The sequence below is a fragment of the Camelus ferus genome, chromosome 32, assembly GCF_009834535.1.
Source record: "Camelus ferus isolate YT-003-E chromosome 32, BCGSAC_Cfer_1.0, whole genome shotgun sequence".
NCBI classification, from domain to species: domain Eukaryota; kingdom Metazoa; phylum Chordata; class Mammalia; order Artiodactyla; family Camelidae; genus Camelus; species Camelus ferus.
The window spans coordinates 1,349,928-1,373,493 of NC_045727.1; the positions used below are offsets into that span (position 1 = coordinate 1,349,928).

At 46.0% G+C, this 23,566-nt stretch overlaps 1 protein-coding gene across 1 annotated transcript in view; it reads right to left on the reverse strand.

Moving 5' to 3' along the window:
• The window catches only part of DNAH10 (dynein axonemal heavy chain 10), a 120,609-nt gene that overhangs the window by 96,125 nt on the left and 918 nt on the right, over nt 1-23,566 (reverse strand). Inside the window, exons 2-11 of the mRNA XM_032471301.1 lie at nt 20,474-20,572; nt 17,126-17,226; nt 15,965-16,073; nt 13,775-13,890; nt 11,011-11,227; nt 9,803-9,960; nt 8,856-9,086; nt 5,435-5,625; nt 4,028-4,226; nt 1,819-2,013 (exon numbers count right to left, since the gene is read on the reverse strand). Coding sequence (XP_032327192.1) covers nt 1,819-2,013; nt 4,028-4,226; nt 5,435-5,625; nt 8,856-9,086; nt 9,803-9,960; nt 11,011-11,227; nt 13,775-13,890; nt 15,965-16,073; nt 17,126-17,226; nt 20,474-20,572 — 1,616 coding nt within the window. The remainder of the gene's footprint in view (nt 1-1,818; nt 2,014-4,027; nt 4,227-5,434; nt 5,626-8,855; nt 9,087-9,802; nt 9,961-11,010; nt 11,228-13,774; nt 13,891-15,964; nt 16,074-17,125; nt 17,227-20,473; nt 20,573-23,566) is intronic.

Sequence of the window (23,566 nt, forward strand, 5' to 3'; positions counted from 1 at the left end):
CAATGGCAGAGGAGACAGTTCAGGAATTTTTAGAAGGAGGGTAACTGACTTTATAGAAGGCAGAGAATTACAACTAACCCTTGCAAGAGGCGGGGGCACCTGTCTGTTCCCATGAAAACCTCTGGGAGGCTGAGCATTTGGGGGCACCAGGCACCAGGAAGGAGAGGGGCAAACAGAGGACCCCTTTGGGACCCTGCACAGCCAGGCTACCCACTGTGCATCTTCTATATCTCCATCCCCACCCCACTCCATATAGAGTGGAAGGTTAGTTCTAGAAAAATTAAATCAGAATGGCATCAGACATCTCATAACACTAGAAGCTAGAAACCAATGAAGAACATCTTCAAATGTCTGATGAAAAGGAATTTTCAATTTTGAATTCTATACCTATTATTTCAGAATTCACACATACAAGACTCAAAAAAATGTACGTCCTATGAAACCTTTCTCAGGAAAGCGACTAGAAAATGTGCGTCAGCCAAACAAAGGAGCAAACAAGGAAAGAGGAAGCTGTGAACTCTAGAAAACAGGATCCAACAGATGAGACAAGATAGGAAAGTCCTAGGGCAACTGCTTCCCAACAGTTCTGAGGAGCAAACAAGCTAAACTTGAGCAGAAAGACAGTGAGCTCTAGGAGAAAGACCTCCAGGAAAATAATAGTGCTGAAACGTCCAAGCGGATGGGATCCACTGTTGATAGATGTGTGGAAGAGATGTTAGAGCAGCTGGAAGAATTAACAATGCATACGTAACCAACCAGGCAAATGAAAATGAAAGCAATGACTAACTCCAGGAAAAACGAAGGGCTGGATAAGAAAGGTGGCATGGTTATGATGGGCTTCTTGGCTCAGCAGTGAAAACACCTGCACAGTGATTACATTTGATAAATCAGTAAATAACCATATTGGCATGTTCTTTAGGACATATGGAGGTAAACAACAAAAGAAACATCTAGAATTGTGAAAAATGACCCCCAGAGTGGGGATGGAGAGAGATCAAGCATGGAGATACTTTTTCTTATCATGAGCCTTTTACTAGTACTTGATTAAGTGACTTCAATGAAAAGCTCAATTTAAAAACAAACAACATAAAATAAAGTAGAAGCTGAGAATAAACTGAATACAATCAAAATGGGGATGTTTATATAACCCAAGTAGAACTGTCTGAGGTTGTCCATATAAAAGATGCTCTGGGGTTATCAAAACACTTACTGAAAACATAAAATGGGGACTCTACTGAGAGTGCTTCCCACAAAAGGCTAAAAAGATGAGTGTGGTGGATTACCCCATCCATGCTCATATTCTCAGCTATACCTTACCTGTGACTGGCCCTGCCTCCCTCACATCTTAGGCCACAACCTCATAGATCATCTCCCCACCTCCTGTCATTCCCTAGCCCAGATCAGCCTACCCTGTGGCCAGAAAAACCTTCCTTGGGTATAACTCTGATTATGTCACTCCCTTGGTCAACAACCTTCAGTGGCTCCCTACTGTTTACTAAACTAAGCCCCATTCTTCACCCTGGCCCTCCTACATCCTCTCCAATTATACACCCAATCCACCTTTGCAGACATGCTTCTGTGTCTAGCTTGATTTAAACTTATCCCACCTGGGGAACAGGAGAGGGGACAAAGGAAAACAGGAATGTTCACTTTTACCACATGCTCTTCTGTATTGTTTGCATTTTTTCACTAAAAAGTAGGTATCCTTTTTTATGATTAAAAAAAAAAACCTAAGCATAACTAAATAACACAGCAGATTTAACATGGGGGAAACATGGTGTCCACTTCCAAGCTCAAATTGAAGGATGTGTTACTTGCCAGGACTTCAATCTTGAACTCATCCATCACGTACTTCCAGTACTTGGAGGACTTGATGCTGAAGGGGTCAAAGGTCAGGTTTTCCATGGGGGTGACCAGACCGTCCACCCTGCACAGGACATCGTCGATGCGCTTGGGGTCCCCCGTCACTGCTTTTAGCTCTGGACCGAATATGTTGTAAAATTCCTCCATAACCTGTGCAGTCAAACAACACAATGAGGAGGTGACCGCTGGGTTTTCTCCTGATTCCCCTCATGACAGGTGGGTTGCATATCTAGGTTTGCCGGAGGGCAAGAATCACGTCACACAGGTAACCTCCTCCCAGTCTGAGCCCTTTGGTACTACGCCCACCGTGCAAAGGACAAGTCGCCCATGCCTTGACACAGCTGATGAAGTTTGCATGTTCAGGCCCCTCCCTGCCCCTCTCATCTCTTCCCATACAGCTCCCCCCCTCTGCCACCTTGCAGCCACTCAGGCCTCTTCCAGTTCCACGTTCCTTTCTGTCTCAGGGCCTTTGCACTTACAGTCTGAAGTGCCTAGGCAGCTAGCACTCACCATGAAATACCAGTTCATTGTGTGTGGCCCTTTAGGACAGGTCAGGCCCCAACACACCTGCAGAGCTCCCTGGACTGTTTCTCTCCTAGCACTCGTCTCAGCTGTGGCTACAGCTTTGTGTGATCAGTATGTCTACCATCTTTCCCTTCTACCAGACTGTAAAGCTCCATGAGCCACAGAGGCTGTGGGACTTCCTGAGTGCGGGACTCAGGCAGGTGCACAGGGTGCCGGACAGCGAAGGGCCCCAGGCTGGGTTTCAGGCTGTGCTATTACCATCTTGAAATTCTTCACCATTTTATCTATGAACTTGTGTTTTGTAAATGAAGTCTCAGGGAACAGTCACGCATGCGTGTGAGCAGAGGAGATGAGTGAAATCTGCGTGTGTGCTGTCCCACGACATCCCCCTGTGTGAGGCCCCATGAGCAGATAACTCCAGTGGACCCACGATGCTCGGGAGTCTGGAGAGACTCAGAGCCAGGACAGGTAAGCGTGTCGCCTCTATGACATGTAAACAAGGACACTGAAAGCTCAGAGAGGCTACATCCTCCCTTCAAAACAGAGCTTGCTTCCAATGAGAAAGACTAAGACACACACCTGACCAAGGCACCTGACCTACGTATTGCTTCTCGCCGCTGTTGCTTCCCTGCACTAGCCAACTACTCCGGCTGAAAATGATGACACAGACGGAATGCGGGGACAGGAAAACGGCACTCCTTTCCCTCCCAGCCCTTCCTTCCTCACCAGCAAGTCAACACAGAGAACGCTACTCGAATGTGAATGTATCTAAAAGTGAAACGAGGGGGAGGGTGTGGCTCAGTGGTGGAGCGCGTGCTTAGCCTTTAAAAAGAATGAGATTTTGCCACCTGCAACAACATGGATGGACGTGGAGGGCATTATACTAAAGGAAATAGGTCAGACAGAGAAAGACAAATACTGTATAATGCCATTTATATGTGGAATTTAAAAAGTATAAAAAACTAGTGAATATAACAAAAGAGAAACAGACTCACAGCTTAGAGGACAAATTACTGGCTCCTAGTGGGGAGCAGGAGGGGGCAGGCACAGAAGAGGGGCCGGGGACGAAGAGACACAAACTATTCTGCATAAAATAAGCTACAAGGATGTACTGTACAATGTGGGGAATGTGGCCAGCATTTACTAGTTACTATAAATGGAGTATAACCTTTAAAAATTGTGAATCACCAAACTGTACACCTGTTAACTTATACAGTATTGTCCATCAACGATACTTCAATTTAAAAAAAATTTTTTTTTAAAAGCCAGGGTAGGGAGGGTATAGCTCGGTGGCAGAGCGCATGCTTAGCATGCACGAGGTCCTGGGTTCAATCCTCAGTGCCTGCACTAAAACAAATAAAAAAGCAAACAAACCTGCTTATCTCCCCACACCAAAAAGAAAGAAAGAAAACCAGAAGGAGGGGGAGAGGGAGGGATGTCACAAAGCTCCAGGGAAGCTGCGAAGCCCCGGTGTGCTCTGGTGCATCCTGGCTCGTGTTGTTTGCTCCTTCAGGTGTTTCTCCCGCCCGGACTCCCTCTGTCTCCCGGCTCCTACCGGCCACAGCGAGGCCCCGTCAAAGAGCCAGACGGCCTCCTGCGGGCAAAGCCCTGCTGAGGGAAGCGCGCCCCGCCCGCCCACCTGCAGGATGTCGCAGAGGTCCTGGCAGATGGCGGCCATGTAATCCGTTCTCTCGAACAGCCGCTTTCGATCGAACTCCCACCGAGCTTCCCTCCCCGAAGCCTCGATCTTGGCCCTGGTGTCAAAATAAGCCTTCTTCCACGTGTGCAGGGTGTTCCGGGCCTCCAAGGTCTTGTGCTGGGCGCTCGCTCGATTTTCTCTGCGAAGCAAAGGGAGGCTGTGATGGGCGAGGGGGCGGAGCTGCCGGGGGTCCTAGCCACGTCCCCCGGCGGGGTTGGGGGGCCAGGTTCCTAAGGGGAGAAGTCTAACCAAGGAGCAGGGCCTCTCTGGTGTCACAGCCTCGTCGCAGAAAGCCTCTGCAAGGGTGTGGGCAGGAATTCCAAGCCGAGGCCCACTCTGACCCTCCCTGCAGCCGCCCACACCGTGTGCAGAGCTGTAGTCCACTGGTAAGCTTTCTGGTTGAGCTGGGAGGGGAGCGAGTGGCCTTGGGTCCACTGTGGGGCTGCACCACGGGAGCAAAGCGATACGACTGAGATTTGGGTACTCATTTCACTTATAGAGATTGTTTTTTAAGAAAGTGAAGAAAGTTGGGGAGGGGTATAGCTCAGTGGTAGAGCACATGCTTAGCATGCACAAGGTCCTGGGTTCAATCCCCAGGACCTTCACAAAATAAATCAATAAATTAATAAATCAATAAACTTAATTACCCCCCCACCCTCCAAAAAAATTTAAAAAGAAAATGAAGAAAGATCTATGTGTCCTTCTATATCAGATGCTCAGAGGCTGTTCCACCTGCGGGGTCTAGGGTCCAGGGTTGATGTTCCCTCGGACCATCTGCCTTGGTCTAAGACCACAAAGAAGATGGTCCCAATTAATCCACACCATGGAGTATAATTTGGCCATAAAAAGGAAAGAAGCTCTGACACAAGCTACAACCTGGACGAACCTTGAAAACAGGATGCTGAGTGAGAGGAGCCAGTCATAAAAGACCACGTGTGGTGGGGGGGAGTGTAGCTCAGTGGCAGAGTGCATGCTTGGCATGCACGAGGTCCTGGGTTCAATCCCCAGAACCTCCATCAAAAATAAATAAACAAACCTAATTATCTCCCTTCCCCCTCAAAAAGACCACGTGTTATATGAGTCATTCCATGATCAGTGGTTGCCCAGGGCTGGCGGGTACTTGGGAGGGGGACTGGGGAAGGTGGGAGTGACAGCTAAAGGGGACAGAGTTTCTTTCAGGGAGGAAGAAAATATTCTAAAATCGATGATGGCCATGGATGTCTGAGTCTGTGATTATACTAAAAGCATTAAACTGGACATTTCAAATGGGTGACTTGGATGGTGTGTGAATTACGTTTCGATAAAGCTGTTTAAGATCGTAAGGGAAACAGTGCCACGATGCCTTACTTGAACAGAGTCCGCAGATTCACCACCCTGCAGACCCGCTCGGCGATCTCCCAGGCGATGCGCTCCAGGAGCGGAATCATCCTCTCGTCTTTGTTGTAGTGTCGGGAGATGATCCACACCATCCTCAGGGCGCTCATCATGGAGGGGATCGTTTCCAAGACGACGTGGAAGCTGGACCCGTGCGTTATGTTCTGATCCGCAGACACGTGTGAAAGAGAGAGCAAGGCAAGCAACTTAGCTTCGGGGTCAAACACTGTAGTAAAGCAGTAAGCATGCAGAAGCTTTCATTCTTCTTAATTTACACACAAAAAAAGTCCTTATTATGGGAGACAGTGTTTAACAAACAGAAGAGGTTTGAAATAGGTCTGTGTGCGCTGACATGGAAAGAGAGAGAAAATTGAAGTAAATAAAGTTAGCCAAGACATGGAAGCAACCTGAATGTCCATCGAAGGCTGACTGGATAAAGAAGTTGTGGTATGTATATACAATGGAATACTACTCAGCCATCAAAAAGAATGAAATAATGCCATTTGCAGCAACATGGATGGACCTAGAGATGATCACACTAAATGAAGTCAGTCAGAGAGAGAAAGACAAATATCATACAATATCATTTACATGTGGAGTCTAAAAAAAGGACACAAATGAACTTATTTACAAAACAGGAACAGACTCACAGACATAGAGAACAAACTTATGGTTACCAAAGGGGAAAGGAGGGGGTGGATAAATTGGGACTTTGGGATCAGCAGATACAAACTACTATGTATAAAATAAACAACAAGGTCCTACTGTACAGCAGTAAAAACCTATAATGAAAAAATATATATATGTATAACTGAATCACTACGCTGTACACCAGAAACTAACACAACATTGTAAATCAACTATACTTCAATAAAATAAATAAATAAATAATAAAGCAATTTGCAGACAAGTATATGAAGCAGGTGTGTGTGTACATATTATACACATATAAAATTATATTATATTTAGTGGCAAGAGTGCCACTAAATGAATAGAAGCTGGCACTCTAGAAGTGACCATAGCCAGTGCAGTGTTTTCCAGGGTATGCATCCCCCGGCAGGAAGTGAGATGATTCTGACAGTGTTCAAGACTTTTTAAAAATATGTTTACTTCAACCATGTTAGAAGAACATACATAACTGGTATATCAAACCCATGACTGCACAGGTATTATTATTTAAGATGAGGCTAAATCACAAACACACACACACACACACACACACACACACACACACACACACACGTCTATGAATGAATTTAAAGCCATTTAAAGAAAAGTAAGTTTCAGGCGCACAAAGGGGAGGCAAAAATCACAAAAGCAGTACATGAGCGATGGAAGTTTGGATCTCTCTGATCTTTGCAAACTCTCATTTTGCAGAGGCAATAAAGAAACCCCAGAAAAGGAAAGGATGTTGACACTAACATCAGCAACTCAGTGGCGGATTCCACTTGGCCCTCAAGCCCCCAGACTTGATCAGTCGTTGTATCACTGATACAGAACCGTATGTAACCTTATCTGTGTACCACGCATACAGTTGTTGTATCGTTGTTGTACATGTACAGCTGTTGTACTTCTACAGTTGTTGGGCCACTTGTACAGTTGTCCGACGTGTACAGTTGTCCATGTACAGTTACACTTGCACAGTTGTTGGACATGTACAGTTGTTGGACCACTCGTACAGCGGTCATATGGGTACAGTTCTACATGTACAGTTAATTATACTTGCACAGTTGTTGGACATGTACAGCTACTGTATTTACACAGTTGCACCTGTACCATTTGTGTGGTTGTTGGACATACACAATTGTACTTCTATAGCTGTTGGACCACTTGCACAGTTGTCATTTGTGTACAGTTGTCCATGTACAGTTACACTTGCAGTCGTTGGACATATACAGTTGTTGGACCACTTGTACAGCTGTCATATATGTACAGTTGTACACGAACAGTTACAGTTGCACAGTTGTTGGACACGTACAGTTATACTTCTACAGTTGTTGGACCACTTGTGCAGCTGTCAAATGTGTACAGTTGTCCATATACAGTTATAGTTGCACAGTTGTGGGACACATACAGTTGTACTTCTACAGTTGTTGGACCACTCGTACAGCTGTCATAGGGGTACAGTTGTCCACGTGCAGTTACACTTGCACAGTTGCCGCACTTGTCCCACATGCACACCTGGACTCATACAATTGTTGAACGTGTACAGTTGTACCAGTTGCTTCCCTGATGCTACTGGGGTTTTTTAATATCAGAATTTTTTATTTTTAAAATAAAAATGAATTTATTATCATATTACTTTTATTTTTAATGGTCAAAGTAATACATAGTAATACTGGACACCTGATGCTACTTTTTATCTGCTAAGTGCTTTGTGTGCATAAGTTCATTTGAATCTTCCAGCAACTATATGAGGTAGGTTCTCTCATTATCCTAGTTTTCCAGAGACAGAAACAGGCTCAGAGAGGTCGCATATGCAGAGCTGGGGTATCAGGACCTGGGCCCACACCTCGACAGTGCTTTTCCACACACACATCATGCCCTCAGCCACACAAACAGGACTTTCACTGACCTCATTATTTTATTGGGACAAGAATAATGACTCCTGGCTTTGTAATACTGTACTGCGCATGATAAATCAGAGGGGAGAGGAATCTCAAACAAGGAAATTGCACTTGTGCACTGCTTGTGGGAATGTAAAATGGTGCATCACTGTGGAAAACAGTTTGGTGGTACCACAGACAGGTAAACACAGAATTATCTATCATATCATAGCATTTCTCCTCCTGGATGTGCACTCAAACAAATTGAAAGCAGGGATTCAGTCACATACCTGCACACCCATATTTATAGCAGCCTTAGTCACAATAGCCAAAAGGTGGAGACAACCAAGACCCAGCAACAGACGAAGGGACAAACAAAATGTAGCTTATACGTACAATGGGATATCATTGAACCTTAAAAAGGAAAGAGATTCTGACATATACTACAACACTGATGAATGTTGAAGACATTATGTTGAGTGAAGTAAAACAGACACAGAGGACAAATACTGTATGATTCCATTTACATGAAATGCCTAGAATAGGCAAATTCATAGAGACACAAATTAGAATAGAGGTTGCCAGGGCCTGGAGGAAGTCCGAGTTGTTGAAGGGACAGAGTTTATGCTGGGGATGGTGGAAAAGGTTTGCACGTTGACAGTGATGAAGGATGGCCAGCACTGTGTACGTATTTAATGCTACCGAATTCTTACAAGTGGTTAAAATAATATCATGTTACATCTATTTTACTATGATTTTTAAAATGCTGAATAAACAAAAGGAAGTTAAATCCACGTGAGATATAGTTTACAGAGCTGACTTTTCAAAGTGCAGCGCACCCAGCGTACCTTGAAATGACGTTCCACTGTGGAAAGAAACCGCACATTGTCTGAGGCCTCCATGTGGAGCTTGAATAATTCAGTTAAGACAGGCTGCAGGTTGGCCACAAGCATAGAATCCGATTCCTTGATGACATCCAAGACTTTTCTGACTACTGGAAGCTTTGTTTGTTCATGGAGTGCACTTAAGGTTGCATTTCTTTCCCGCCAGAATTCAATTTCAGCCAGAGGACCATTCCCCTGAGAGGTGACATGATCACACAAACAGCGTCATCATTAGTGGGGAGTGAGCACTTGTGGGTGTTCCTCCAGCATCCACGCTTCTCTTCCCAAATGCTCCATTTAGGGGCCAACCCATACAAGGACTTCAGGGGTGGGGCCTTGACCTAGGATGGTCCAATAAGAGCACTCCAGCCAGGAATGCTAGTCAAAGACACCCTTCTTTCTCTGGACAATGTGGTATGGGGATGTGGAGCCAGAAACTGCTACAGGTTACCTCTATGGAGGAAATCAGCCCGAGGAGGAAGCCCCCTCAGAGAGGAGATTGGAACCAAGAGAGTCACAGAGAAACACAGCTAGAGTCCCAGAGTCTTGATCAAACCATACCTGAAACCAGCCCTGCATCTGGACTTTTTAGTTATGTGAGCCAACAAATCCTCTTTCTTATTTAAGCCAGCTGAGTTGGGTTTCCTGGTTTGTGTGCTTATTTTTCAGCCCAAGCATCCTGACCTGATACACAGTATCATCTTTATCAGTCCAGGGAGTAACGTGGTAGTACACTAACATCAGAAAGCCCAAGAACGATATCCCGGGTATGTTTACTTTGATCTTTTTAAGGAGGTCACAAAACAGTAAGAAGAGAGGCCAGATCACACAGATCCCCAGGCTCCTGGCTCTTTCTCAGGACGGCAAGCAGGAACTGGATTGGGGATCTTCAAAAGCACTGCACAAGTTACCTGAGGCGTCTTTTTCATCTGGCCCTCAAGAGCTGCAGAAATCTGATTCAACCAGTTTATCACACATTGCTCCAAAATTTCAACGGCATCTGGGTCAGCTGCCAGGTCAGACACCTCTCTGTCTACACTGATGCTTGGCGTTTCTAACTTGATCTCACCTAGCAGAAGAAAAATGGTCAGTCATCCACTAGTTTTCGGAAAATGATTGCAGACAGTGATGTTCAAGTTAATCAGCTGGCTCTTCATTCCAGACATCAGCGTACAGTCTGATACATCCCCTGTCCTCATCTGTCTACATCCCAGCCTCTCCCATTAGAATGTCACTGAAACATTTCAGGTGATTAATCATTGTTCCAGTGTTAAGCTCTATCAAAATGGTTTAGTTATTTAAGATGTTCCTTAGCAGCACTGTTTACAGCTAAGATGTGGAAACAACTTAAATGTCCATCAACAGACGACTGGATAAAGAAGGTATGGTATATTCATACAATGGAATACTCCTCAGCCATAAAAAAAAAAAAGAATGAAATAATGCCATTTGCAGCAACATGGATGGACCTGGAGATTGTCATTCTAAGTGAAGTAAGCCAGAAAGAGAAAGACAAATACCATATTATATCGCCTATATGTGGAATCTGAAAAAAAAAGACAAATGAACTTGTCTACAAAACAGAAACAGACTCACAGACATAGAAGACAAACTTTTGGTTACCGGGAGGGGGAAAGGGATGGGAAGGGATAAATTGGGAGTTCGAAATTTGCAGATACTGACTACTGTTTATAAAATAGATGAACAACAAGTTCATACTGCATAGCACAGGGAACTATATTCAATACCTTGTAGTAACTTACAGTTAAAAAGAATATGAAAATAAATATATGTATGTATATGTACTGACCGAACTATTACGCTGTACACCATAAACTGACTATACTTCAATAAAAAATGATTTAGTCATTTCAGATGTTCCTGAATTGACAACCTAGTGACTTCAATTTAAAAATTGAACAGGGGGCAGGGTATAGCTCCATGGGAGAGCACATGCTTAGCATGCACGAGGTTCTGGATTTAATCTCCAGTACCTCCATTAAAATAAATAAATTAAATAAACCTAATTACCTCCCCACACCAAAACAAACAAACAAAAAGTTGCCCAGTAAATTTTTAAAATATTGTAAATGAATAGACAAAAAAAATGAAGCCTTACCTTCGAGTTGCTGCATTGTTCTTTGAATGCTACTTGCAAATTTCTGGATGTTCATTAAGAACTCATCCCGTATTAGCTGAATGCTGTGATATTCTACGGCTTCCCCAGGCATGGTCGGTAGGTCTATGTCATACTCAAAAGAGTCAACGACTTCTCCAGACGTGTGTCCGAGGCTTGCATCCTTGTGCTGATTGAAGGACAAGGCCGGCATGAACACCTGAAACGCCAGGTTGAAGAAGCTAATCACACAGTGTCAGGTCCAATAACTCGTGCACTCAAGTTGCCTCTGGCTTTGAGTATGTTACAGCAGGAAGTACAACTATAATGACCAAGTGAACTGCTCCAGCCCAGAGCACAGATCTAAAGAAAGAGAAATCATGTTTGACTTAAAATGACCCGAGGGTAACAAATCTGCACCAAGCCTGAGGTGACCACCCAGGGGATAATACTGTGTTTCCTTGGCTGCCGCCAGCCACAGGGCAAGCTGAGTTAGAAATTACGGCGCAGGGAAGTGAGAATTGTGTATCTACCCATCAGCTCAGCTCCAAGTTTGTGCCAAGGTTAAAATAACGGAGTCACTGAGGACAAGGTCTTTGGGAAACGGAGCTGAGGACAGAAGCATTGCATTTATGAAGTCACTTGAAGACAATTAGAAAACTTAACCCCTGCTCGGAAAGTGATGTGCAAATGCCCGTGGGTTGATTGGATGGTTGGTTGGGTTGGTTAGTTGGGTTTTGGTTTTTAGTTTTGCCCATTTTTGTTAAAATCGGATACATTTGTAAGACTATTTTAATCTACATGTCCTTCTACTTTATTGTAGAAGCCAGAATATCTGAGGTTCCCAGCCTGGGTTTTGCTGGCTGCACACCCACGTGGAATTCAACACACTCCTCTTGTATTTCCTGCAAATTGGCAGCTGGATCCAGAGACTGGATCAGAATCCCTTTGCCAAGATTATTGGTGTTTCTTCTTTCAGGAGACAAGTAATGCTTGGTTTTCTCTTTTTTTGCTGTTAGCATCCCCTGATGTTCAACGCCTAGATCCCCGAACCCACTGGGAGGTGTGCAGTTGAAATACTCTCGCTCTAAAATTCCTTTTTTAAATACCTGAAATGCTTCTATGAAGAGACACCTCTCATCTACTATTTAATTAACTGGTGAATTTCGTTAGAGAAGGCAGGACCCAAACGCTTGGGTCCTTCCCTTTATTTGCCCAATTTTCAAAATAGTAAGTCGGTTCCCTGTCATCCCGCCCCCCAGCTTTCCTCTCATCTCCACCTCCTCCTTCTATGTTCTGTCCCTTGGTTGTTTCATCCAGTCCCTTGGCTGGACGCCACCCCCATGCCATGGCTCCCATTTTTTAAAGTCTCTCTCTGGCTGGCATGTGGAGACTAGTACGGGGTTAAGAGTGGAGGCTGGGGGGCCGATCAGGAGCCAAGTGCAACAGTCCCAGCAAAAGACAATCCGAGGTCTTCCCGGTCACCCCAGCCCTACCCTGACCACCTGCCAACACCTCTAACCCCCTGCCTGGCTTCACCTTTCTCCTTCACTCCTGTCATTGCCTGTATGTTTTCTCACGGATGTTCTTTCATGTAGAGGCAGAGAACTTAACTATGGTCATCACCGCTATGGCATACAGTAGGAGCTCAATGAATAGTTGCTGGAGGAACCCCTTGAGTTCTCCCCTGAGCTCCAGGCTTACACATCCTGCTTCACACTTCAACTTGGATGTCTAGGACGCGTGTCAAGCTCAGCATGTGCAGAATAGAGTTCCAGGATTTTTCTCCAGGTCCCTCCAGCCCCCCATCTCAGTAATGACCCCAGCATCCTCCCAGCTGCCCAAACCCAAATCCCAAGAGTCATTCCTGTTGCTCTCTCTTCCTAAACCTCCATATCCAAGTCCTCAGCAAGTCCTGTTGGTTCCATCCCCCACGTATTCTTGACACTGTCTGCTTCCCACTCCCTCCCCGATTGAACCCTGGAGCCTAAATAACCATCCGCCACCTGGATGCTTCCATGGCCCGCTATTAGGTCTACTTGTCCCGCAAGCCCCTGCAATATGTTTTTCACACGACAGCCAGAAGGAAAATGCAGACCAGGTCATTTGATTCCCCTGTTTCAAAAACCTACCTTCCTTTCTAACCTTCCCTCACTACTGTCCAGTTGCACTGGTCTGCCTTCTGTTTCTGGACCGAGATAAGTGAGTTCCTGCCTCAGGACCTTTGCCTGTGCTGCTTTCTCTGCCCAGGGTGCTCTTGCTCCAAATCTTCACAGGTCTGAGGCCTTCAGCTCATTCACCTCTCAACTCAATGCCACTTCCTCAGAGGGGAACTTCCTGGCCACCTCTGTCCCACCCTATGACGTATCCCTAACAACTCAGCAGTAGTGAATTAGCCAGTTTATGAGCTTTTTTTTTTAACTGGTTGTCTCTAAAGAAAGCTCAGATATCACCTGCTCAGTAAGGTCGTTTCTTGCCGCCACCACCTACACACACACAAACCACTTCTGTCACATGGCTAGGGTTTATTTTCTTCACGTCACTTGTCACCACCTGACATTTTCTTGTTTACATGTTGATGTTTCATGTCTTTCCCCCCGTTCCTGCTCCCGGAGCTCAGGATGTCACCTGTCCTGATCACTGCTCTGCCCCAGGACCCCCAGCAGCACCGAACCTAGGAGCTGCCCACCCCCTCTTTGTGGAAACAGTGAACCAGGCGGCCCTACTCATGAAAAGTGCTGAGATTCCTTCTTCTGTCCATATTCACCTGACAGACAATGTCCTTGAGGAAACCGAGCACGTCCGCGTTTATAATTCCGTACTCCAGCGTCTCGGGCATAACTTCCATGGCTTCCTTCATGTCGGTGGCCTCGGAGATGGTCTCTAAACGGGAGCAGACGTCGGGTGTAAGGTGAGTGGAGAAACGACAGCTAACGTTTCCAAGTGCCCGGGGACCAGCTCCTTCTTCCCAAGCAGGGGATGCGCCAGGCACAGACTCGGAGCACGCGCTCATTTCTACCATCTCGGTGCCGATGAGAAAGTGATGTAAACACTGACTGTCACACTGGGGCTCATGGGGTCACACAGGCAGCGCCCACGGGCCGCACAGATGAGCTGATCTGGCTGTCGTGTCTCCAGGCGGACAAGTATACAAACAACCGGGTTTTCTAGAAATGTTCGCTGGGCTCCTTGCTTGGTCTGTCTCCCACTCCCAGCAACACCCCCAACTCACCACCGGCGCAGCCTTCGAGTCATGGGGGTTTGAAAGACATATTTGGGGAGAGTCTACCCCTCGGCCAGGTTTTACTGGACATACATCACATCCCCCTGACCAAAAGTCAACCAGCACCAATGTCATTCTAAGTGAAGTAAGCCAGAAAGAGAAAGAAAAATACCATATGAGATCGCTCATATGTGGAATCTAAAAAAAAAAGAACATAAATATAAAACAGAAACAGACTCACAGACATGGAATACAAATTTGTGGTTGCCAAGGGGGCGGGGGGTGGGAAGGGACAGACTGCGATTTCAAAATGTGTAGATACTGACAGGCATACGCAGAATAGATAAACAAGATTGTACTGTGTAGCACGGGGAATTATATACAAGATCTTGTGGTGGCTCACAGCAAAAAAGAATGTGACAAAGAATATACATATATGTTCATGTATAACTGATAAATTGTGCTCTACACCGGAATTTGACACCACATTGCAAAATGACTATAACTCAATAAAAAAATGTAAAAGAAAAACAAAAAAGTCAACCAGCACCAATCAGCGCGGTAGACACTTTAAAGGTCCCTTGGGCGCCTCCCTCAATCCAACTGGGAAACAAAACGGAAGCACCGCAGACATGTCAACTGAGGCAGCTCCGCCCGTCCGCCCGTCTCCGCGCGGGTGCCAGCATGCACCGTTCTCTACCTAATACGTTCCTTTCCATCAAGTGCTTCTTTACTGAAATAAATTTATTTTAAAGGGAAACTAGGTGAAAAATCCAATGTGGAAAAGAAGGACAGGGGGAGGGTACATAGCTCAGGGGTAAAGCACACGCGTGCTGAGCAGGCACGAGGTCCTGGGTTCCATCCCCAGTGCCTCCATTTAAAAAACAATTTTTTTCTAAAGAGATACAATTTTTTTAAAAGAAAAAATATTTTGTAATGAGGAAAACTTGACATCAGTGAAAAATAACTATTAAAAAATATTACATAGCTATTTTTAAAAAATTTTGTCTGAAAATGTCTTGTTTTTATTTAAGGACAAAAATTGAGACGTCATGTATATATTTGTACATGGAGAAAAAAATACCAGGAAGGAGTTTACAGAATCTTGGTCATCGCTATTATCATAATTCAGCGGCCCCGGGGCTGTGTGGCCCGGAGGCCTGAGGGCTGCCTCTGGGAAGGTCCCAGGCCCCAGAGGCCTGAGGTCGGCCAGCTTTTTGAGAAGTCCCTCAGCCCACACACCCACTCCTGTCCCCTCTAGAGGACAGGGTACAGATTTTAGCCACACCTGCTTCATCTATTTAATAGTTTGTCCTTTTCTATTTGAGAACTATTCCATGGTACGGATGTACCAGAGTCGGTTTATCCGCTCATCAGCTGATGCACACCTGGATTGCTTCAACTTTTTGATTATTATGAATAAAGTCTCTAGCAACATTCATGTACAAAAAAATAAATAAGTAAAAATTTAAAAGGTGGTGAGAGTAAACAGTAACAATGTCGGGGCAGATGCCATTGCTACCTGGTATATGTCCTGACATGACCAGGAAAGCATCAAAAGTGTGGACTGGGGGTTGCAAACACTTCAAGTGAGTGGGTGAATCTGCAAACATGGACTCCATGAATAATGAGGATTGACTGGACTAATAAAAAGGTGATATTCGCAAGAGCGTGTGAAAATGAAGATACTCAGTCATGTACACACACACACACACACTCACATAGGAGAGGTACCTTTTGTATTTCTGAGGAAAAACACCACATTCTGGTCCAGAAATTCCTCAGGAACAGGAGTACAAAGCACGTGGAGATACGTCTTTTCCACAATGTGCTTAACAGTTTTCTGAAACACCGGGGACAAGAATGTCACACTGAGATGCCCCCGTTCCCCTGAACGACCTGCTCTTCAGGGACACCTGAGCCGTCCCCTGAATGCAGCAGCAGGGCTCGGCCCCAGCAGCACTAGCGGACCGCACACGGGAGCAGCCAGGCTCTGAACTCTAAGCCTGACTCTTCCATTAATCAGTCAACACAGCTACCCTTGAATCAACTGACCTGAGAAATGCCCTGATAGAGCTTTTCTGGGCTACAAATTGCAACAAACCAGTCCTGAATTTGTTTTGGGGGGTGGGGTATATTCACGGAGCACTTGAGTATAATTTCACTGAGCACAGGTCAGGCCAAACACTTACCTCTTAGCTTTATGCTCCATCCCTGGGGCTTGTGCAGAAAAGGCTTAACTCAGCAGGCCTGGGTTGTCCAAACCCCACACATTCCGAAGGTGCTCAAGACTGGCCCTGAACCAGCTCCTGGGTGATAGCCTCTAAGCTTTTGGAACATCCTGGCTGACGTGAGTGTCTTTGTATACACAGGGCCTGGGTCATGCCGGACACTTCACACTAGCAAGGTGATTGATGGTGAACGCCTGCTTTTGTTCGCCTGGGGCCCTGGGTCACGCTGCGTCTGACTCACTGCAGACCCCTCATGCCTACATGACTGAGCCCCCGTAAAAACCGCGGACATCGAGGCATGCTTGAGCTTCCCTGGTTGTGGTTGGTGCAACGGCCTGCGTTGTCACGCATGGCTGCTGGGGAATTAGAGCTGTCCTCGCAACCCACCGGGAGAGGGCAGCTGGCAGCTAGGACCTGCTTCCCCTGGGCCGGGCCCTCTGTGCCTTTTCCTCTGTTGATGCTAATCTGCATCTCTTCACAATAACCGTGAGAATAAAAGCTTTTCTGGGTCCAGTGAGTGGTCTTGGGGCCCCCCCATGCAGGATTTTGTCGTCCCCTTTCCCACCCAACACGTTCCCTGTATGAACGGTGTCAGTTACCCAGGCTCACCAGAGAGCGCGGGACTCCCATCAGCCCACCCGAGAGGACAGAGGGCCCCACGCACCTTGGCGGGGACATTTTCTACACCCTCTTGGTCCGTTTCTTCACCCTCCAAGCTGATGGAAGGCTGATTTGTGGAATTCGTCCTCAGCTGAGAAGACCTAGCTGCAAAACACATTCAATGTGCAAGATGAAATACTTGGAAACGTAGGTTTCCGACCGTCAAGACCAGATGTCCATCTTGTATGAGAGCATGTTTCATTCAGCAGGCCTGTTATTGAAAAACCGTATGCTCGTTTTTTACAAATAAATCCTACTGTGGCCTGGACGTACGTTATAATTGGGAGAGTTGTGCTGTGGTTTTGATGGGTCCTCAGTTGGAAATTTAACATCTGTGCTCATTTGTGTTGTATGTACACGTGCTCCAGCTACAGTGTCCAATGCGTTATGTCTCTGAGATTTTTGCCTAGAAAGGGGTTTTACCCTTCAGACGAGAATTATGGATAACGTGTTAGCATTTGCTCCTTTTTCACTATAAAATGTGAAACTTGTAGGGAATGAAAAGTCATCTTAATAAAATGAATGTATACCTCTTAAGTCTAACTGTTACTGGTGGGGATCTGGAAACCTCGTGGCCCGCCAGTCACAGCCCTGAGAACTTCCGACGAGTCCACTGACTGAAGAGAAGGGAGCACTTTTCCCCCACGGTTCTGCTCTTCCTTTGAAAGGTGATGGACAAAGTCAGTGCGGCTCTGGGGTCTGAGTCCTCTCTGCTGTGGGTTTTCTCAACCATAAAATGGGACAGTAACATCCACTGGTCACACTGGGGAGAACTCAATTAGAGCTGGCTCTCAGAGGAAACAGCCCACAGCCTCCAGAACCAGCTTCATCAGAGCGCAAGCAACAGCCTGCAGCCAAAAATACACTGAGGCCACTGAGCTGTACACTTAGAAGTGGTTAAAATGGTAAGTTTTACGGTATGGAGGGTCCTTAAAAAACCAAAAATAGAGTAGTTCCCATATGACCCAGCGATCACATTCCTGGGCATATATCTGGAGAAAACTCCAATTCAAAAAACACACATGCACCCCAATGTTTATAGCAGCACTGTTTACAACAGCCAAGACATGGAAACAGCCTAAATGTCCATGGACAGAAGCAGTGGTATATATACACAATGGAATACTACTCAGCCACAAAAATGAATGAAATGATGCCACTTGCAGGAACATGGAGGGACCTAGAGATTATCACGCTAAGTGAAGTAAGTCAGACACAAAAAGACATATCACATGATATCACTGATAGGTGGAATCTAAAAAAATGACACAAATGAGCTTATTTACAAGCCAGAAACAGACTCACAGACATAGAAAACAAACTTGGTCACCAAAGGAGGAAGAGGGGGAGGTAAATTGAGAGTCTGGGATTAGCAGATACAAATCACTATATACAGAATAGATAAACAACAAGGTCCTACCGTACAGCACAGGGAACTATATTCAATAGCTTGTAATAGCCTATAATGAAAAAGAGTATGTGTGTGTATGTATATAAAACTGAATCACTATGCTGTGCACCAAAAACTAACACAACATTGTAAGTCAACTACAGTTCAACTAAAAAAAAAAAAAGCTAGTATGCAGTTTTTTTAAAAAGGTTAAGTTTTATGTATGTTTTAGCACGATAAAAAGAAAAGAAAAAAATACACTTAAATATCAACTTGGAAGGAATGTTAATTTGCTTTGTTGAAGACTTTCCTGACCTTTTTCTCCAAGGTCTCAACCCTAACCCTCCCAAGACTTCCCTGATCACGGATTTACTGGCGTCAAAGTAGAAGTAAATATGGCCACGGACCTCAGGATCACTGTCATCAAAATCCAACCTAGACAAGTCTTAGTAAGAACAGACAGTCTGGATTTCTAAACCAGCATTCCTCCCGGCCCTCCAGTCTTTACTAGGGAAGGGATTATGTTTTGGTTAAAAATAAATTTTTCTGGTGGGGGAGGGTATAGCTCAAGTGGTAGAGCGCACGCTTAGCACGCACGAGGTCCTGGGTTCCATCCCCAGTACTTCCTTGAAAAATAAAAATAAGAAAAAACTTAATTACTCACCCCCTGCCAAAAATAAAAATTAAATAGATAAATAAATAAATGAATAAATTCTTCTGAAAAAAATTAAGATGACTATAGGAAACATTGCCCATCACCCAAATCCTTCATCGCCTCTGATTTTCAAATCCTCCATATCTTGGTAAAGTGTTGTGTGTAACCTACAGCTTCTGCAGGTGTAAGGAAAGGGGAGTTACGGGAGCAATGGGGGAACAGGGGGCTTGCTTAGCTCTGCTGGCGACCTGGTACTTAGGTTCCATCGTTCTTTGCTGTGGGGCCAGACCTGCGCATTGTAGATCAGCAGCGTCCCTGCCCTCAACCACTGGATGCCAAGCGCCCCCACCCTCCAGCTGTGACAACCAAAAATGACTCCAGACATCACCAAATGCCCCCTGGGGGCCAAAACCGCCTCCCCTCCCCCCCCCAGTTGAGAACCACTACATAGAGAACTGGGTCAGAACGAGTAATCACGGCCACTTCATCACGACAGAACAACAACTCAAAGCCGGCAAAGGACCGGAGTGTCACAGCAACCTCTCTGGTTTAGACAATACGATTCATTAACAGCAAAAGCCTTGACTCAGGCCTCAGATCGGCCAAAAGACATGGCATCGGTCGTTTGCACAACGGAAGCCCTCCCTACACAGTGTTCTCAGTTGAGCTGTCTGAGACACTGCCTGTACCAGACTGGCTGTCTTGCCGTCACGGCTGTACCGGGTGGAGCACTTCTCCCCCTCCCCAGGTCATGCCCACCCAGAACCTCAGAATGTGACCGTATTTGGAAGTAGTTAGCTAGGACGAGGTCATGCTGGAGAGGGTGGTCCCTGAATCCAATGGCTGGTGTCTTTGTAAGAGAAAGGAGGAGGTTCAGACACACACACAAAGACAGCCACGTGCCGGCAGGGGCAGAGACTGGAGGGATGTGTCTACAAGCCAAAGAACGTCAAGGACTGCTGGCAAACACCAGAAGCTGGGAGAGGCCTGGACGGATCCCCCCAGCAGGGCTTTCGGAGGGGACACAGCCCTGCTGACACCTTGATTTTGGGTGTCACCCTCCAGAACTGTGAAAGAAGACACCGCTGTGCTTCTAAGCCACTCAGTCTGTGGTCTTTGGTGAAGGGAGCTCCGGGTAACTCGTAACAAGCCTATTCACATCCAGCACCTTCTCCTTGTCCTTCATACCAAGCCTGAGCTTCTTAAAAGGAAATAGGAGAAACTGACTGTCGTCGCGGCAAGCGGACCCCACCTCCGGGTGAACGCCCCCAGCTCCGCTCGCCCCCGGCGCCGCGCCCAGGCCCCACCTGATGCTCTATCCGCCCTCTCTGTTCTTCGTGGTTCAGTCTCTTCTTCCTTCTCTTCTTCCTCCTCTTCCCCCTCTGACCAGGCAGGAATCTCGCCGTCTGCAGAGCCACATAAAAAGAAAGAAAAAAATAGAGCATAATTGTTTCCTGGCCTGACACGCGGGACATCCCTGCTCTCCTTGGCGCTGGGGGTCTGGACGTGGCCCGGGAGAATCGCGCATATTTCGGGCTGTTGGAGGAGGTCATGGAGAGGACGAGCCCGCTGGCTGCCCCTCGAGGTGCTCCCCTCGCGCTGCCCTGTTCTTGGGAAGTCTCCCTGCCCTCCTGCCCACCGTGGGAGCCGTCGCACGGACACACCCGGAGAGAGCAGGTGTGGTTGAGCCCTCCGACGGTGTGGGTGCCTGCACCCCACGAAGGCTGCTCTGCAAACGAAGATGGCGGTGGGCGGGCGGGAGGGGACCGCGCCCCACGGCGCCCAAGACAGGCCTTGATGCAAGTTCCCTGCCTGTTAAAAGCGCCACCTACCGATCTGGAGTGGCCGCCCCTGTGCTCTGTCCCTCCTCACCCTCCGTGTACTGGGGCGGCTTGCGAACCAACATGCAGTCACACAGGTGTCACTGGAGACATCCTTGCACACACCCACTCAACCCGCTGTTCCACTCTTATAAATCTATTCCACAGAAATACAGAGAGTGTACAAAGGTAGATGCACATTGTTACGTTGTTTGTAAAATAAAATACTGTGGAAGGATAAATGTCCATTCATTAGGAAGTGGATAAATAAAACATGGTACATCTATGGACTTAAAATCTACAAAGTTATGTAGATCTGTATGATGATGATGATAGACACATAGACAGACCAACAGATAGACAGAAGACAGATAGACAGACAGACAGATAGATAGATAGATAGATAGATAGATAGATAGATAGGCAGATAGACAGATAGATAAACAGATCGGTTGATTTTGAAAAAGACCTGGCAGGATATACACCAAACCACCAACAGCGGCTACAAATAGGAGCAGGGCTTAGGGGAGAGTGAAGAATTGCTTTCTCACTTTTTACTTTCTATGTTTCCGAATTCTGTATTATGTGAACTTTTAAGAGAACATCTTCCTAATACTTCCTGGAAGTATTAATGTCTTAATATTGTGCAATTTTTTAACTACTGTGTGATTTTGCAATTTTTTAAAAAATCACTGTGTAAAAATGTAAGCAAGTTATTAAGTGATATATACAGTGTGATTCCATTTTGTTATTTCAAGAAACAACACGTGCTTACATCCTAGAACAGCACCTGTTCTGGCTGCAGCTAGTCTGGACACCGCTCTTTCCTCGCAACCGCCCTCCCTATTTGTCTCCATCTGTGTCATTTTTAACCGGAGCAGAGAGAAGTCTTTACCAGCAGAGGGGCAGAAATAGGAAAGAGGGATGAAGGAACACGCACTGGCCCCACTCCAGGTCCCTTGGACACACCAGAGACCCCAACAAGGATCCAGTAAAACTGTCCAAGTGTCCTCGTGAGCCTTACTGAGCAGACGGTAAGTGACAATGTGACACACGGAGCTGGGGAGGAGGTCCCCTCTCCCCACCTCTGTTCAGAACCCAACACCCAACTTCATTCTGGTGCCTCCAGGATCGGCAGCTTTGAGTTTCCAGGGACAGCATCCTTAGCAAGGAACACGTTGGCATCCTCCTGGTGCGGTGACAGTGAGAAGAGCCAGAAAAGGAGGGAAGAATGGGGGGAGGAGGGTGTAGGGACAGACCTGAACCAGACACAGCCCTCAGGGGATTTCCAAGCTCGCTTTGGAGGAATTAAGTGAAACTATTGGGCTACACACGTGTTAGTATACACAGCACAGAAAACAGCCACAGAACTGCTAAGGGAAGCCTTCAGAGGTCGCAAGAAGTCCAAGCCACATCCATTCTTAGGGCCTTGGTGTATATATATATATATATATATATATATATATATATATATATATATATATGTTTTTTTTAAATATACAAAACCAGGATTACTGAAGTTTGGTACGTGTAAAATGGTCAGTCCTGTTAGTGTATCTTTGTACCCACAGTTTCACTTGGCGATAAGGATAGAGTCTAAATTCAAGGTCCTATTGTTAGGGGGAGGGTATAGCTCAAGTGGTAGAGCCAATGCTTAGCATGCATGAGGTTTTGGGTTCAATCCCCAGTACCTCCTCTCAGAATAAATAACTATTAAATAATCCTAATTACCTCCCACCACCAAAAATTTAATTAATTAAATAAATAAACTTTAAAAAAAATTCAAGGTTCTATTGTAATGTAACTTCTGAGTCCAAAGGTCTGTCAGAGGGGAAACCATAAAAAAACTAGAGAGGGTTGGAGGGTATAGCTCAGTGGGAGAGCACGTGCTTGGCATGCAGGAGGTCTGGGTTCAATCCCCAATACTGTGTTTTGTGTTTTTTTTTAAATTTATTTATTTGGTGGGGGGGGAGGTAATCAGGTTTATTTATTAATGGAGTTAGTGGGGATTGAACCCAGGACCTCCTGCATGCTAGAAATATACTCTACCACTGAGCTATACCCTTCCCTGCCTAGTGCCTCTGTTAAGGGAAAAAAAGGGGGAAAAAAGAAAAAGAAAAAACTAGAATGCTAGAGTTCAAAATGTTATGAAGGTCATCTCTCTGGGTGTCATTTGCAATTTGTTATTGTTATTTGTGGGTTTGTATTGTTTTACAATGAACATGTGTATTATTTTGTGCCAAGGATGTGTATTTAAAATAAATGAATGTGCCTACTACTTTTTAAGGAAAAAAAGAAGTTCTGCCTGGCACCACCATCCCACCCCGTGAAAGGCCTTAGGGGATCCAGAAGCCTCATGAAGATGCCGCGAGACTAGCACCGGGGGCTGATACTGACGGCTCACACCACACAAACGCCTTCCCAGACAACTGTGCTGACCCAGTGCTCCTGCTGGGAGAGAACTGGCCTGTTTCCCGGACTCCTTCCCCAACAGGCACCTTTCTGAGTGTCCCTGCACCCTGTCCTGTCTTCCCACCTGCACCCCAGGCCCTCTCTGTATCCCTGGGCTGGACTAGCCAC